The sequence below is a fragment of the Schistocerca gregaria genome, chromosome 2 (assembly GCF_023897955.1).
Source record: "Schistocerca gregaria isolate iqSchGreg1 chromosome 2, iqSchGreg1.2, whole genome shotgun sequence".
Classification (NCBI taxonomy): Eukaryota; Metazoa; Arthropoda; class Insecta; order Orthoptera; family Acrididae; genus Schistocerca; species Schistocerca gregaria.
In genome coordinates, this window is record NC_064921.1 from 351,365,615 (window position 1) to 351,384,472 (window position 18,858).

General features: G+C 40.1%; 1 protein-coding gene across 2 annotated transcripts in view; it reads right to left on the reverse strand.

The window, feature by feature from the left end:
- Positions 1-18,858, reverse strand: part of LOC126337036 (rRNA-processing protein UTP23 homolog) — a 61,445-nt gene that overhangs the window by 32,903 nt on the left and 9,684 nt on the right. For both annotated transcript variants that reach the window (XM_050001339.1, XM_050001338.1), the window contains exon 2: positions 10,350-10,446. In XM_050001339.1, coding sequence (XP_049857296.1) covers positions 10,350-10,446 — 97 coding nt within the window. The remainder of the gene's footprint in view (positions 1-10,349; positions 10,447-18,858) is intronic.

Sequence of the window (18,858 nt, forward strand, 5' to 3'; positions counted from 1 at the left end):
AAATGCTTGTGGTACAAAACCCATGTACACAGGGATACAAATAATGACGACAGATGATGGAATGTTTCTATATCAAGAACAGAATTTGAAGAAAGTACTGAAAAAATACAATACAATTGACTGCAAGGCCATGGAATTGATTGCATGGCCATAAAGACTCCTTAAGTTATACAGGGAAAGACAAGTAAAGAAACTCAAGCGAAAGAAGCCATAGGAAGTCTTCTGTATTGGTCATGTAAAACGAAACCAGATCTTGGATTCACAGTCAATGAAGGGTAGCTTCTATGTCAAAAGAATTCTGACATACCATAACTACAAAAGATTGAGGATTTAGTATTTTTTACATGAAGAAAAAAGCCGAAGAAGATGATAATATTCCTCTAAATGTCTATTATGATGCTGATTATGAACAAAACTTAAGAACCAGGAAGAGCACAAGTGCACACATTACTCTTTATAATAATACTCCCATCAGTAGGTGTTCCAAGAAACAAAGTGTAACAGCTACATCAACAGAAGCAGAATTCACTGCAGCAGCAGAACCCACCAAAGAAATAAAACTCATCAACAACCTCCTACAAGAGCTACCCAGGTGAGAAGTGATGACCGTTCTTCATGTAGACAGTCAAAGGTATATGCAAATGATTAAATCAGGACAGTTAGATGGAGCAAACAAATAGATTTTAAATTTCACAATGTTAGTGAACAATACAGAGAAAATTTGTTTGATATAAAAGTACCACAATAGAGAACAACAACTGGCAGACATTTACCAAAGTTCTGCTAAGGTCAAAGTTTGAGAAATTTAGATATGCTATTATGAAACAATTAGCACAAGTACTTTTTAGAAAAATATTAAGTGATCTACATCTACATGACTACTTTGCACTTCATACTTAAGTGTCTGGTAGAAGGTTCTTCAACCACCATCAGACTATTCCTGTGACCTTCCATTCTCTAACAATGGTTGGGAAAAATGAACACTTAAATCTTTCTGTACAAGATCTGATTTCTCTTATTTTAGTATGTAGATCTTTTCTATCCGTGCATGTTGGTGACAAAAAAGTGATAACTGTTTACTGTGTGAGTAACTAAGAATGTAAAACTCATGACTTAGATTTACTAAAAGCAAACATTGTTTGTTAATTGGGGTTGTTGAAAGTACTGAAGAGCTGGCGAAAAATAATGTTAGCTGTAGGTGTTTAAAGGTTGGCAACCAGAATAAAAAGCAAAATGTCAGTTATCTGAGATAGAGTGAATAAAATATATCTGTGCTCTGTGTTGTATGGTGAAGACGGCAACAAAATCATGTATCTAGTTTAATCGGCAAATATCTTATAATATTTCTAATAAAGTGAGCACACAAAAATAAAAACAAAACATATACTACACATATACATTACAGAGAGTAAATGTGTTTAATTGTTGAGTTACTGAATAGTGCCACTGGATCATACTTGTATTCTATGAGGTTCATTCAAATGAAACCTGGTCAATGTGTTTACCTTCAAAAGGCTCTGAGCCCACGACTACTATCTGATTTTTTTAAAAAAAGGAGAGTGTTGAGGCAGATTTGTGACCTTTATTCAAATGAAACCTGGTCAATGTGTTTACCTTTTCCTTACAAGTAAGGTGGCACCACATAACTGTAAGTATGGTGGTGCCATCTATTGGTAGAGAGACTGACGCATGCGCACCATTTGATGTAGCATAGCACCAGTGTGGTTTCACACCGAAGAGAAGGTGGTCACACAAGTTATCGTCCACTACCAAACATGCAGGCGAGTAAGCAGGAACAACGAGGAGTTATTCGATTTTTGGCGGCGGAGGGAGTTGGGGACTGTGAAATGTATCGACAGATGAGGGGTGTGTATAGTGAGTACAGTCTGAGTTGTTCAACTGTTGTGGAACGGTACAAACTATTCCTTGAGGGGTGTGAGTCACTGGAAGACGATGCCAGTCCTGGACAGGCTCATCATGTCATCACACCAGAAATAGTTGCAGTAGTGAATGCTTTAGTTTTGGACAACTGTAGAATCATCGTGGACGAGATCCATTGGTTAGTGGGCACTAGCGTGGGCACTGCCCACACTATAATGCATCAACACTTGACATTTTGAAAAATCTGTGCGCAGTCGGTTCCCACCAGCTGACCGCTGAACAGCACAACACTTGAGTAGCCCTGTCTTTGAGTCATCTGCAATGTTATCATGAGGAGGAATACGGCTTTCTGTCACGTATTGTCACAGGTGATGAAACATGGTGTCACCATTTTGAACTGGAAAGCAAGCATCAGAGCAAGCACAGGAAACATGTGACTTCACCACCTCCAAAGAAATCAAAGGCCGTGCACACCAGTTCTGGTAAGGTCATGATGTACTTCTTTTTTTCTGACCACATGGGTCAACTGCTTGTCGAGTTCCTGGGATGGAGAACCACCATCAATGCCCAGCGTTATCAAGCCACTTCACAGACCAGTGACCAGGTTTCATTTGAATGCCCCTTATAATTAAGATACTAACTCCAAGTTCCACCAAAGGGGGGGGGGGGGGGGGGGGTAGGATCAGGGGTGCAGAATGAGTCAGGGTGTACATTTTAGTGAAGCAACTGTTCTTGGATATTGCATTAATAATTATGTATTGTTAAACAGCTATAAACTATAAACTATTTACTGCTACTCAAACTGAGTTTAACGTACTAGAATATCAGAAAGGTGCTACTTTGCCATATGCTGCTATTTCATAGGTTACATTAAGTAGCTGTTTTTTCCCCTAATGCCAACTTGATATCTACACGGTCTCACAGATATTTTATGATAAAACAATAATTATCTGTGTACTTAACAAACATAGGCCTGTTTAAAACAAGCTGTTAAATGGGATGTTAAATTTTTGAATTTAGCAAATGAAATAACTTATAGTGAATTTGTGAACAAAGAATAGGTTTAAAAGGCTAATCTATGTGGAGAAGAAATTAATTTATAGTAGCAGGTAATAAGGTATGTTTTCAATTTTCTTTTGAATTTACAGGGATTCCCATGTTCTTATGTTCTTGCTGTGTGTCAGATGAGAGGTTGTTGAAGACCATTACTGTACACAGAAGTTCACCATAAACAACACACAATGAGAAAATACACGGAAATAACTTTCGTGTCTCTTATTGTGGTAGTGTAAATTGCTCATCTTCATGGCAAATGCAGTTCAGAGTGTAAGCATGTGACTTATTGTATTCTAGTGGTAAATGGCACAGCATCTTGTTGCATACACAATCATAAACTGGGACTATATTGTTGGCACTGGGTAATTTCCATGTGTTTTAAGATAACTGTACGAGCCGGACGACTGAGAATCAAAGGATAAATAAACGCTCTCCCTCATCCTTTATGGAGGTAGGAGGGTAATTTACAGATGCTGAGGCGTGGGTGAAGTGTGCTGTTGACTGTTCAGCAATGATGGCAGCTTCAGACTGAATCAAACCATCCTGGTAGACATCCAGGATGCTAGAGGATGCCTGCTACCCATAAATGCACTATAGTTTGTCCCATACTTGAGAGGAGTGTCCCAATAAAGGTCACAAATCTGCCTCAACACTCTCCTTTTTTTAAAAAAATCAGATAGTAGTCGTGGGCTCAGAACCTTTTGAAGATGGGAAGTGTATCCCTTGTTAATTTTAATATCTACAGTTAGTTCATGTTTCCTGTATAGTACAGTTTTCCTGTGATGGGTCCAAAGTAGAGAGTGACTACTGATAATACAGGATTGGGCAAATAAAAGTGGCGCAGGCAAGTGGATACGACTGGATGTGAATGGACACATATAACCACTCCCCGTGACATGCACACAAAGCGTATGCCTGCCACATGATTCACAGTGGCTCAGAGTATTGTGTGGGCTGTGTCAGTACGAGTGGAGCAGTAAAATGGGGACAGCAGTATTCACTGCGGAGCAGCGGGTGTTCGTTGTGATTAAGTGAAAACAAAGATGGCATGGTCAGTTGTTTGCTGAGGCGTTTAATAGTGTCAAAGTGCCAGCAAAGAATGCTATGCAATACTTAGTCCTAAAATGGGGTCGGACAGGATCTGTTTTGAATGAGCCAAAAAACATTCAGAAACGTTAACACACGCCACAAAATGTGGCTGCAGTTTGCCAGAAACATTCAGAAATGTGAACACGCGCCAGAAAATTGGGCTGCAGTTTGCCAGAAAATTCTTCATAGTCCTACAAAATCAACCTGACACCTGTCACAAAAGACCGGATATCACATCAATCATGCAGAGAAATGCTGCACTTGGACCTGCATATGCACTCCTACTGACTGACTGTTGTTCATGCATTAAAACCAAGAGATGCTTCTAAGTGCATCTATATTTGTGAGTGGTTATTCATTGAGATAACAATGAATCGTTTGGATCTGGATCTGATGTTAATGTCTGATGAAGTCCAGTCTCACCTGAGGAATTATGTCAACTCACAGAATCACAGATTTTGGGCATTGAAGAATCCACAGACCCTCCTTGAAACACCACTGTGTGATCAGACGGTTGGGACTTGGTTTGCAGTGTCTGCATGCTGCATTACTGGTCCCATCTTCTTTCATTAGATGCTGACTTCAGTGTGTTACACTGCCAACACTTTGAAATCATTTGTGGCAGCACTAACAGAGGAGGAAAAGCCCTACAGTTACTTCCAACAGGATGGAACAAGTGCCCATATAGCCAGCTGAATCCTGGAGCACATCTGCACTAATTTCACACCTGACAGAGTTGTTAGCAATGTTCAGTCTGGTCATGGCCAGAATTGGCCACTCCAGTCATCTGATCTGTCAATGTTTGATTACTTTGTGTGGGGAGCCCTCGAGCCTAAGGTATACCACAACAACCCTCATAATCTTCAAGAACGGCCAGAACACTTCCGATGAGACAGCAGGATTTCCATGAGTCCAGCTTTGATTTGCCTTCAGCAACTTGCTGACCAGAGCCCAAAAGTGTCAAGGGGTGAATGGTGGTCAGTTTCAACATCTACTATAGCCCAGTTAGTAATGTACTTCCTTTCCTCTGCTGTTTCTTTATACCTGGAGCTCTGTTCCTCGGGCCACTTTCATTTGCTCCACCCTATATTGTTGCACTGGAGGTATGTTACAGAATAACTTCACTCATCCTTAGGAGGACAATTCAGTATTTAAAGAAATGGTGATGCTATGCCAGCTGGCATTCTTTAGATTACTGAGTACAAGATGCTCTGATGGGTGTCACTAGGGTAAAGAAAGAATGATTGAGAAGTGGCTACAATTACATAAATCATTATGCACCTTTCATTAACTGGACAGGAGAAAGATGTAGCTACAACTGATAGATCAATAGCCAAAAAGGTGTCATACACTGGGCTGAAATGAGAGGAGTTTAAGCAACAAATATTATAACTGGAGAATAGCTGTCCTATTTATATTGCCCCAATGAGAGATTTTGGAACAGATCCCACAAAGGAAAGTAAGCACTGAAAGTCCCTAAGATGGATAAAGATGGAGGTAGTTGTAAGATCAAATCAGCAGTCAGCTGGTGTGTGACCTCTCAATCTGGAAGCAAGCAAATTTTACAGAGTGAAAGGTCAATGGATGCCTGTATACGTACAGATACCATTTCCAGTGAAAAGTAATGAGTGGAATCTATTCACTAAACTGAAATTGTGTAAAAACATACAAACCTTACCTTATACCCTCCCACTGTCAGCTCAATTTTTGTAACGACTACGAATAGGAGAGGGTTCTGCTGGGAAGCATGTTTCCTGTAGGGCTATACTAGCCTCTGGGTGAGGTGCGATTACTTGTTTTAGCTCAGTGAAGTGGTGTAAGTACCATTGCACCTCCAGTGTATAACTGTTACATGTGTTTTCATGGGGACAGAGTGTAATGTTGAGAATTTATGTGATGGTTGATGACAATATTATGAAAATGATAGTTGCTACTCAGCATATACCGGAGACACTGAGTCGTAGATAGGCACAACAAAAAGACTGTCAGAAAGTAAGCTTTCAGCCAACAATGTCTCCATCAGAAATAGATGACATACACACAAAAACACACATAAGCAAATGCAACTCACATACGCATGAGACGAAAGTATCTGGCTGCTGAGGCCACACTGCGGTCATGTGTGTGAGTTGCGTTCACACTTGTGTGTGTGTGTGTGTGTGTGTGTGTGTGTGTGTGTGTGTGTGTGTGTGTGTAGATATATTGTCTATGAAGGCCTTGTTGGCTGAAAGCTTACTTTCTGACAGTCTTTTTGTTGTACCTACATGTGACTCTAAGGTGAGTGTCAATTTTATCCTTTTCATAACAATGTCATATTCCATCCAGGATTTTCCATTATGTGATAATTAAATGTGACTGGGACCATCTGTTGTGGGGAATTGCTCTCAATTTGCATTATTTATTTATTTCTCTCTCTCTCTCTCTCTCTCTCTCTCTCTCTCTCTCTCTCTCTCCTTCTCCTTCTCCTTAGCTGGAAAATGCCTGGATGGGTTTCTGGGACTGAAGATGACTAGACCATCCGACCATCCTATGGTCTATTTCTCACACCTCCTTCAGCTACTACCTACTGTTGTAATGGTGGTTTGTCAGATCTGAGAGAAAACCACCCCTCCCCAAGAAGGACATGCTCTGCCAAATAAGAGAAGGCTGAGGTCTTCAAGACATATCGGGAAGTGGTGGTGGTGGTGGTTAGTGTTTAACGTCCCGTCGACAAAGAGGTCATTAGAGACGGAGCGCAAGCTCGAGTTAGGGAAGGACTGGGAAGGAAATTGGCCGTGCCCTTTCAAAGGAACCATCCCGGCATTTGCCTGAAGCGATTTAGGGAAATCACGGAAAACCTGAATCAGGATGGCCGGAGACGGGATTGAACCGTCATCCTCCCGAATGCGAGTCCAGTGTGCTAACCACTGTGCCACCTCACTCGGTATATCGGGCAGAGATAATAGGGGGAAGGCCATCCTCATTTTCCTGATGGGACGTGCTTGGGAGGTGTTAAGGTGAGAGACTGAGCACTATTTTTTGCTGTAAGTGGGACCTTGGTTATTACTTGCATGAAATTTGTCATCAGTTGTACAGGATGTATGCTTTCATATTTCTTCTGAGCCTTAATGGAAGCTAGTTGCTCGAGTGTTTTATGTTACTGTAGTTTGCATTCTAATTTGAATACATGGCAAGTTGGAGAATGTGCAGAATTCTCTTTGTCACAGTTAACAGAAATTGGTGATTTTCCAAACAGAATGATCTCATGTAATGGTTGACCACTGTCCCACAGACTGCCTCATTCGTACAGCATGATGACAAATGTCCAAACTGTGTGCATTTAAAACAGTCCATAAGCAGTATATATGGTTTGACATCACATGAACAACTCATTATTTTACAAATCACAATGGTTTTTCATTCAAGAAGTATTTACCATCTATTCTGGACCAAACCAAGAATTGTAAAGCATAATTTTCTCCTGGGTTGTTAAACCAATTTCATTCTGTGCTGTTAAGGCAACCACCAGGTTGGGATAATTTGGATCTCTTCTTTGTGAGCTGTCCAGCTTGGTGCCATCCACTGCAATCAGAGCCTCTCCCCAAAGGTGTATTCCCACCACAGCTCTGGCTACCTGATTGATTAATCACTGGCTGGAGTCCTCATGTCCCAGGCATTCATGGGAGAGAGACAGCACAGGCAATCAACAGTGTGATCCCCACATAGTCAACAGCTACAGCTATGCAGGTACTTGACTTCCCATGAGTTGGCTACAATGTAGGGTTCAGGGCACTTTTCGTGTATTACATGTGCACATCTGCTGGGATGCATGTCACATTGAGCAACCTTCCCTGCACAGCCTGCACTACTGAGAAAATTTTCAAAAGTACAAGGGAAAACTGACTAATGGAGACTGCACTTGATTAGTCAAAAACCAAGATCAGATATAAAGTAAGAGAGTGGAAGAGCAACAAAAATCAGTATCCTTGGGTTAGAAAATGAGATGATGTCCTCCTAGGAAGTGATGGGGAAGGGGGAGAGGACAGAGAGGCAACCATCATTCTTTGAAAAGCCTTTGAAAATTCCTTATCACACAACTGAATTTTTAGTTGCTGACTGATGGGAGTACCTCTGGCTCTGATGTAGCTGCTGCTGTTCAGATTATCCCCCATATGTGGTAGCAGAGTTTGCATGTTGTATCCACAAGCATTCCAACTTGTCTTCCATACAGCTCATCAACATAATCTGCCATATTCTAGTCACCACAATAGTGAACAATAACTGAATGACAGGCTGAAGTGGGAATTACGTTTTACTTGGAAGAGGTGAGAGAAGGAGGAGAACAAATGAGAGAACAGAAGGGTATTGGGGAGGGGAAAGGGGGGTGAGGAAAAACCCAATCCAGCTTGCCACCTATCAGCAGGTCATTTCATTTTTAGACATTTGTAAATTCTACACTAAGGAAGCCAACTTGATGGCATGCAGTCTTCCCAATCTATGATCAAATTCCATTGTCCGCTGTCTTCTTGTTGCAGAGCGTGACCTCCTCCTATCCACTGGTACCACAAATGTATCACTATCATGGCAGCAAGCCCTGTATGAGTAGAAATGTTATCCCAAAGGTTGACTGTTTTGCTCCCACTGAACTCACTCTCATACTGAAACTTTATCTTTTGATGTTGAAGAACCATATTGACACTAACTTTCATGTTTCAGTTTCATTTGAAGGCTCTTCATGAATTGAGCTTGACATGACACTGACTTTTTCTGGTCTCACAAGAGAGGACACCACTGGACCATGTCACAGCATTTCTACCATTTTAATCACGTATTGTTGGTACAATGTGCTTCACATCCTTCAAGTTCTAAGTCATTCAGACCATTCTTTCAGCACACTGCAATTAACATAAGCGTTGGTGTGGATACCTTTAAGTACCATTGCAAACTTCAGAACAAAGTGTTATTTAACACCCCCCCCCCTTCCCCACCCGTCTCTCTCTCTCTCTCTCTCTCTCTCTCTCTCTCTCTCTCTCTCTCTCTCTCTCTCTCTCTCTCTCTCTCTCACACACACACACACACACACACACACACACACACAAACACAAACACACACACCACAATAAGCATATTAACTTTCCATATTCACTTTGAAAATTAAATACGGAGGTCAATCTTTAGCTACTCTTGTTTTTCCCTTCTTAGCTCAGCAAGTCACAATATAATGAAAAGCTTTGGTTACAGTGGATACTGCAATTTTCATTTTAAAAAATGCATGGAGATATCCATCACTTTTTATGATACACATTTAGTAATTTGTGGAAAAAGCAGCCATAGAGCAGTTCCTAGCCCTTCAAACATTCCATCCATAATACTTTGGAGAAACATTTAAACATCTGATGTACATGCACATCAGTTTTAATTTATAAATACTTGACACGGACCACGAAATAAAGTTCCCATTGTTCTTATTGCCTAGAGTACGTGACTGAAGTGATGCTAACTCTTCCAGTTTCATATCTTGTGTGTATGTTATTTCCTCCACTCCTATTACCCTTGGTACAAACATCAAAAAGAAGTGCATTAATACTACATGTTTCAATATTTTCTCAAACCATCATTTATATGTGACTTTTACTTCTGATACATACAAAGGATAAGTATGACAGATCAACACAAGTTTTTGACACCGCCTGCCCACTTTTAGCTGTGGCGTAGTAGTGTTGTGGCGGATGACCTTGTTGTAAGTGTAGAGCATTAGTTTGTTTTGTTTGGGGGGTGGGGGTGGTATTAATGTTAGTTTATGCTGTGCTTGTACTTTATACTGGGCTTGTAGTGGGTGATGTGATTCATGCTGGTGTGAGAATGTGGTGCAAGTCTGTATTCTCACTAAATGTGTTTGTACTCTGGCCTGGTTTACTTCGTCTCTGTGCTTGCCCAGTGGCTATCAGTCAAGTTCACCAGCTGCATGTTATGGTGAGAAATGGAAGATTTGCAGTCCACTTTTTAGGTCAGTCCATAAGTTAGTTGTGACCAGTGATTACTGTAAGTGTCATGTGTGTGAGCGAAACATGTGGCTGACTAAAGTGGCTCTCAGTTGTTCATATGAGGGATATATATCAGGAGAACTGTGCAATTATTTACACTGTTCAATCTGCTGAACAATCTGGTTAGAGAGGTTGAGTCTCAGTTTGTCTATTATAGTTATGTTGAATTATTTTTGTTTTGCATCATCTGTATGACATGTTGTGAATGAAATGAGTCTCAGCACATGTTTCATCATCACTGACTGAGCTAGAACATTAATATATTAATGAAAATATCATTATGATCAGTCTATTTCTTACCAAGTCTCTCTGTTTCCAAAATCACACATGGGGTTGTCAGAAGCTTCACATCTCCACCCAAATATTTTGGTAACTGTTCTTTCAAGCTAAGTTTATTCTGAAAACATAGATCAATAATTTTTATTCTCTTAATATATTACACAAGGAAGCAAATGTTTTAGAATGTTGAGCTAAAGTACACCACCAATACTTACAAAAATGCTTTCACATTTCATGACAAGGTCAGAGGGCAAACTTACCTTTTTTTAATTTAATACAAGTACATGCAGTGCATTTAAAAATTTCCCATTACTTCAAGTTAAGGAATTTTAACTCCCTGAGACCATTTACTTGAAAAATCTTTGTATCATGAATGATTTATTATGGAATGTTTGTAGAATAGCTTGCACAGTATCACTATGTTGAAATCGCAGTTGCTTATATGAACTAAGCTATGGCAGAAAAGTCTTTCTTAGGTTATCTTTCTAAGATACCTTTCTGATGAATATTGAGAAACAATATTTTATGAATTCAGTGCCAGTAATATGGAGCCGTCACATTCCCAGCTACATCCACTTTCTGAGAATTTCTGTTAAAATAGCATGGTTGAAGATCCTCTGCCAAGTTTGGAAGACATAGTGAGAATCCTTCAGCAAACTGAAGCTTTGAGTGCAAGCAGCAGTTCACTTAAATATCCAAATGGCAGTAATCCAGGTCAAGTACTGGTTTGGGACATATAATCAGGTAAGAGTATATGCCCCCCATGAACCATGGACCTTGCCGTTGGTGGGGAGGCTTGCGTGCCTCAGCGATACAGATGGCCGTACCGTAGGTGCAACCACAACGGAGGGGTATCTGTTGAGAGGCCAGACAAACATGTGGTTCCTGAAGAGGGGCAGCAGCCTTTTCAGTAGTTGCAGGGGCAACAGTCTGGATGATTGACTGATCTGGCCTTGCAACATTAACCAAAACGGCCTAGCTGTGCTGGTACTGCGAACGGCTGAAAGCAAGGGGAAACTACACCCATAATTTATCCCGAGGACATGCAGCTTTACTGTATGATTAAATGATGATGACGTCCTCTTGGGTAAAATATTCCGGAGGTAAAATAGTCCCCCATTCAGATCTCCGGGCGGGGACTACTCAGGTGGACGTCGTTATCAGGAGAAAGAAAACTGGCATTCTACGGATCGGAGCGTGGAATGTCAGATCCCTTAATCGAGCAGGTAGGTTAGAAAATTTAAAAAGGGAAATGGATAGGTTGAAGATAGATATAGTGGGAATTAGTGTAGTTTGGTGGCAGGAAGAACAAGATTTTTGGTCAGGTGAATACAGGGCTATAAATATAAAATCAAATAGGGGTAATGCAGGAGTAGGTTTAATAATGAATAGGAAAATAGGAATGCGGGTAAGCTACTACAAACAGCATAGTGAACGCATTATTGTGGCCAAGATAGACACAAAGCCCATGCCTACTACAGTAGTACAAGTTTATATGCCAACTAGCTCTGCAGATGATGAAGAAATTGATGAAATGTATGATGAGATAAAAGAAATTATTCAGGTAGTGAAGGGAGACGAAAATTTAATAGTCATGGGTGACTGGAATTCGTCAGTAGGACAAGGGAGAGAAGGAAACATAGTAGGTGATTATGGATTGGGGCTAAGAAATGAAAGAGGAAGCCGTCTGGTAGAATTTTGCACAGAGCATAACTTAATCATAGCTAACACTTGGTTCAAGAATCATAAAAGAATGTTGTATACATGGAAGAATCCTGGAGATACTAAAAGGTATCAGATAGATTATATAATGGTAAGACAGAGATTTAGGAATCAGGTTTTAAATTGTAGGACATTTCCAGGGGCAGATGTGGACTCTGACCACAATCTATTGGTTATGACCTGTAGGTTAAAACTGAAGAAACTGCAAAAAGGTGGGAATTTAAGGACATGGGATCTGGATAAGCTGAAAGAACCAGAGGTTGTACAGAGTTTCAAGGAGAGCATAAGGGAACAATTGGCAGCAATGGGGGAAAGAAACACAGTTGAAGAAGAATGGGCAGCTCTGAGGGATGAAGTAGTGAAGGCAGCAGAGGATAAAGTAGGTAAAAAGACGAGGGTTGCTAGAAATCCTTGGGTAACAGAAGAAATATTGAATTTAATTGATGAAAGGAGAAAACATAAAAATGCAGTAAATGAAGCAGGCAAAAAGGAATACAAACATCTCAAAAATGAGATCGACAGGAAGTGCAAAATGGCTAAGCAGGGATGGCTAGAGGAAAAATGTAAGGATGTAGAAGCTTATCTCACTAGGGGTAAGATAGATACTGCCTACAGGAAAATTAAAGAGACCTTTGGAGAGAAGAGAACCACGTGTATGAATATCAAGAGCTCAGATGGCAATCCAGTTCTAAGCAAAGAAGGGAAGGCAGAAAGGTGGAAAAAGTATATAGAAGGTTTATACAAGGGCGATGTACTTGAGGACAATATTATGGAAATGGAAGAGGATGTAGATGAAGACGAAATGGGAGGTAAGATACTGCGTGAAGAGTTTGACAGAGCACTGAAAGACCTGAGTCGAAACAAGGCCCCCGGAGTAGACAACATTCCATTAGAACTACTGACGGCCTTGGGAGAGCCAGTCATGACAAAACTCTACCAGCTGGTGAGCAAGATGTATGAGACAGGTGAAATACCCTCAGACTTCAAGAAGAATATAATAATTCCAATCCCAAAGAAAGCAGGTGCTGATAGATGTGAAAATTACCGAACTATCAGTTTAATAAGTCACAGCTGCAAAATACTAACGCGAATTCTTTACAGACGAATGGAAAAACTGGTAGATGCGGACCTCGGGGAGGATCAGTTTGGATTCCGTCGAAATGTTGGAACACGTGAGGCAATACTGACCTTACGACTTATCTTAGAAGACAGATTAAGAAAAGGCAAACCTACGTTTCTTGCATTTGTAGACTTAGAGAAAGCTTTTGACAATGTTGACTGGAATACTCTCTTTCAAATTCTGAAGGTGGCAGGGGTAAAATACAGGGAGCGAAAGGCTATTTACAATTTGTACAGAAACCAGATGGCAGTCATAAGAGTCGAGGGGAATGAAAGGGAAGCAGTGGGTGGGAAAGGAGTGAGACAGGGTTGTAGCCTCTCCCCGATATTATTCAATCTGTATATTGAGCAAGCAGTAAAGGAAACAAAAGAAAAATTTGGAGTAGGTATTAAAATTCATGGAGAAGAAATAAAAACTTTGAGGTTCGCCGATGACATTGTAATTCTGTCAGAGACGGCAAAGGACTTGGAAGAGCAGTTGAACGGAATGGACAGGGTCTTGAAAGGAGGGTATAAGATGAACATCAACAAAAGCAAAACGAGGATAATGTAATGTAGTCAAATTAAATCGGGTGATGCTGAGGGAATTAGATTAGGAAATGAGACACTTAAAGTAGTAAAGAAGTTTTGCTATTTAGGAAGTAAAATAACTGTTGATGGTCGAAGTAGAGAGGATATAAAATGTAGACTGGCAATGGCAAGGAAAGCGTTTCTCAAGAAGAGAAATTTGTTAACATCGAATATAGATTTATGTATCAGGAAGTCGTTTATGAAAGTATTTGTTTGGAGTGTAGCCATGTATGGAAGTGAAACATGGACGATAACTAGTTTGGACAAGAAGAGAATAGAAGCTTTCGAAATGTGGTGCTACAGAAGAATGCTGAAGATTAGATGGGTAGATCACGTAACTAATAAGGAGGTATTGAATAGGATTGGGGAGAAGAGAAGTTTGTGGCACAACTTGACTAGAAGATGGTATCGGTTGGTAGGACATGTTTTGAGGCATCAAGGGATCACAAATTTAGCATTGGAGGGCAGCGTGGAGCGTAAAAATCGTAGAGGGAGACCAAGAGATGAATACACTAAGCAGACTCAGAAGGATGTAGGTTGCAGTAGGTACTGGGAGACGAAGCAGCTTGCACAGGATAGAGTAGCATGGAGAGCTGCATCAAACCAGTCTCAGGACTGAAGACAACAACAACAACAAAGAGTATATGCATTGGAAGCATTTAACATCACAATCACAATTACGTTTAAAGAAGCCACTAAACTAGTAGAAAGCAACATGAAGGAGTTATACCAATCATGTCCTCAAATTTCTACGTTTGTGAGTCAATGCAAACTAGTTGACACTTAAAGTAAATAATACTGGGTAGGTAAAATAAAACTGGCCCAGGAAATATTTATAAGGTTGATTTGGCCATCAAAGAAAATGTTGGAAATTGTTATGTCAATGAACTAGATGGTTGAAACACAAAATGGTGTTCACAATAAAACAATGTGTGATCTTTGTCATGCGCTATGTGAAGCACAATTCAAGGAAAACACCTGTGGAACTATTTGTGCTAAAATTTGACAAAGTGATTTGCTAAAAACCGAAAATTAGTGACAAAAAGAAACAAAATGGGCTCTATAGGGAATAAAAATCGTTATCATCCAGAAATAGTCTCAACACCAGAAAACATTACTGGAGCAAAGGAAAGCCTAGTACAAATTCCAACAAAATCTAAAAACCATTTAACTTTGCAAGTGGTAATTCAGACATTATGAAAATGGACCTGCATCTGTATCCTTACAAATTTACTATTGAGTACAAGTTAAAGCCCCCCCCCCCCCCCCCCCCCAACAGTTTTTCATTTCTTCAGACAAAATGTAGTTCATACTTGAGGGCATAAGAACTCACAGAACATGCACTATTATGCACATTGCAAATTATTGTGTAATTTTAAGACTGATATTTGTTGTATAAAGTCCGGTATCCACATTGTAACACGATTCCCTACCAAAACTGTTGATGCTAACTGGAAGGTCCACACATGGATCAACTCACACAAGATGAACAACTAAACGGATATTCTTAGCAAGATGAAGTACAGTACACACTGTTTTGACAACCTTGACACACAATGACACGTTTGGTGAGGAATCAACAATCAGCAGAGACAGTGAAACTGTTCCCATCCCCTCTCTGTGATTTTTAACTCAGGAACAAACTGAGGAATCAGGTGTACTAAAATAATATAATCCTTATACACAAGATGAGCTATAATAGAATATTGAAAACGCTATTGCTGCTATCCTTCATGCAGAGCTGCTATGTGAATCTCACAATTTGATAAGTTGAGCATAGGGCTGCATCAATGTCAATGATGGCCATTCCTGGAATCTTCTGTGACACTCATTAACAAAAGTCAATCCCAAGCCAGTCCTATTGTAAATATTTTCTGGGCCGGTTTCATATTGCATACCAAGCATTTCACTGGAAAAACAAAACCAAATGAAGATCTATTTACAATAGTGTGTGGTACAGATGTAGAAAGATTAATGGTGATAAAGCTGTTGGGAAAGGCTGTTGAACAACAGTTAAATTGGAAAGATCATGCAATGGAACTTTTATGTAGACTCATTACAGCCCGTTTTACTCTCACAGTTATTCCAATAGTCCGTATCATGTAAAGTATCAGAATGGCATACACTAAGTAATGCCTTATGACCTGAGTGAAAGTCAATGACAACTATCTGCAAAGAACCAATGTCATATCGAGGATGTTTAATTATGTAACCTTTGTACCTACAGGATCTTGTATATCTGTAGGGTCTCTTAACTAATGGGTACCCACAATGAGTAAACTCCTTGATTCATTATTTGTGTCCGTCATGTTCTTTACAGATGAAGCAATGTTTGACAAAGCCAGTAACGCAGACTTTAAAAGCCAATATCCATTAGTTTGGACACTATACTTTTAAAACACAGGAACAACAGTGAGGTTTAGGCATGATGGGTTTCAGGCTCATTCTGGACTGTATGTATACTATACTGACATTTAGGGCCACAGCCAGTTAGGTTCAGTGTGGTCCAATTGGGCTGCATGATTCTTAATCCAAAACAAAAGACATTTCCAAGCATGTGGATTTTTATAGCCCTTATTGTATGGTAGGGCAAGTGGCAATGAGAAAATACTTCAGGATTGGAGACCTGCAGTACCATTTGCAAATAGTTTGATATTTTTCAAAGATGCAACAGGCCATTGCTTAACATATCACTTTACACTAGAGTGGAGAGCTGCATCAAACCAGTCTTTAGACTGAAGATGAAGACAACAACAACAACAACAACAACAAGCAAACATACACATCAATACATTTTGTTTAGAGTAGCATCAGAAAGCATGGAGAACGTAGGCCGAATTTCTTAACAAGTCCTTTATAAGAATTATGTGTAAATTGGACAAGTTCAGGAATCTTAATCCACCCATAAATCGCATTGAAGCTCTGTTGGCCTACCTGGCAGTAAAAAAACTGATGACATTGTCTGCTGGTTATTTTAATATAAATTTTCTTAAGAACTCTTCCAATAAGAATTATTGTATTATGTAAATTTCAAGTTATTCAACTTGATTACTACTATAAACTCTGAGCACCATTTGTATTATATTTAAAACATGTTATATTGTGGGTTTGTCTGTAAAGTGAATTTTCAATAGTCATCGTATAAGACTGACTTTCGTTTATATACTGAACTCAATGCTCGTAATGAGCTGTGTACATTCTTGCACATTTTCATAAACATCTTCTGCCATGATTCATTAAACTGCTGCCTTGTTTCCTGTGACACAAGGGAAGTTATGGCATATGTATTACGTTTCAGAAATATCGCAAGTTGATTTAAATTATTTTTAAATGTGACTTCTCACGAACGTTTGTTTACATTCATCTAACCTTTCAGAATAACCTTCCATTTGATGTTTCTGACCTTGTAGTAGTAACTAACATAACATATTAGCAAAGACTGCCTTTTTAACAGTGAAATAAACATAATACATTTCATAATACTTCTTCAGTGATTCACATTTTAGCTTTTGTTGTTGTTGCTATATGTATTATCCGACCATGAGTGGATCCTATGGGAGCTGTTGTTGGAAAGTGGGAGCGGTAGTAAATGGTTTCACGGGGGGAGGGGGGGGGGATGTAGTGCGGACCTTGGGGAAACTGCTGAGGTCCTTTCCTGGAACTGCAAAACATCCACCAGGATGAGATTAATAGAGGATAAGGAAAGGAACATCTAGTTGGTAAGGACGAGGGAAGATAGTGCTGAGAGGGGAGTAGTTGGCAACTGGCAAGAGGGCTAGCAGGAGGAGGGTATGGTCTGACAATTTTGTTGTGGCTACCAGCAATGGATTTCAGCAGTTAGAGTTGAAGGGAGGAGGAGGCTCAGGATGATGTAAGGGTAGGATACATGCAGCAGACTCTGCCCATGATTAGGAAAGTTAGTAATAATTCTAATGTTAGGGAGAAGAAGGTATTGCCACTAGGTAGCAATCATTGCAGAGGTGTACACCCTCTATTATAGTAGAAGTTGGAGGAGGGGTATGAGGCTATCAGCAGAGCTGGATCAAGTGCCTGAGGATTTAGGTTAGGGCCTTTGTGTATGGATTTCACAATCGAAGATCAGGCAGTGATATTGGGTGGGGCAGGAAAGAGCCTGGACAGGAACAGGGCATACAACATAGATGGTCATCTGAATAAGAGAGCTTTGCTAACTGGTGGCACCAATGTGAGTATGGTAGCATTGTCCCAGTAGCATGATCACCCTCATCTTGGCAGTGTTGTAAGGCATTTAAATGCAGAGCTGGAGACAGTGCTGATGACTGCTGGTGGGGGCCCACACTGCAGTGGTGCTGGTGGGGACTATCAGGGGATGGGGCTACACTAGGCATGGTCTGCACCTCAACAGGTTTGGGAAAGGGAGATTGGCGGAGTTGATTAGTGAGAATATAGTGGGTAGGTAAGGGGCTACACATGGTCAAATACATCCTGCCATTGATGGGATAACCAGGCTTTTTTCAGGTTAAACCATGACACGAAGATCCACTCTCTTAAAAATATCTCAATCAGCTTAGATACTTCTGCACCATGTACGTGGGAAATGGAATGTGCCACACCGGAGTGTGCAAGCACCACAGAAATTTGCTCAGAAGTATTTATTATTCACCAAAACGTGCAGTACATTAAAAATAAAGTACACCAGCTTCCAGCTCAATTACAGTCTTCGAGCAGCACAGTAGTGTGCATTACAGAACACTGCTGTAGAGGTAATTAATTGCAGTACATAGTGCTATCATCATATGAATGTCCAAGTTGCTACTGTAGGTCTATCTTAATGGGTAGAAGACATGATTGCAATTAGCACATATAAACATTTTTAATTGTCAGCCACTGTACAAACAAAGCTGCATATCAATAAGAAGCTAATCTCTCTATGTGTTTACTGCTCACCTAACAGTAATGTGAACAGTTACCAAAACTAGCATAATAATATGTAGACATGAATATGTGCTGAGGGTGTAATTAGTAATACATTCCTAAAGATTTTGAGCACACTGTTTCAAGTTTTACGAAAACTTCAGCTTCAATTTTAGACACTGACAGGGAAAACTGTTAAGTATTTATAAGAGGTCTTGGCATTTTA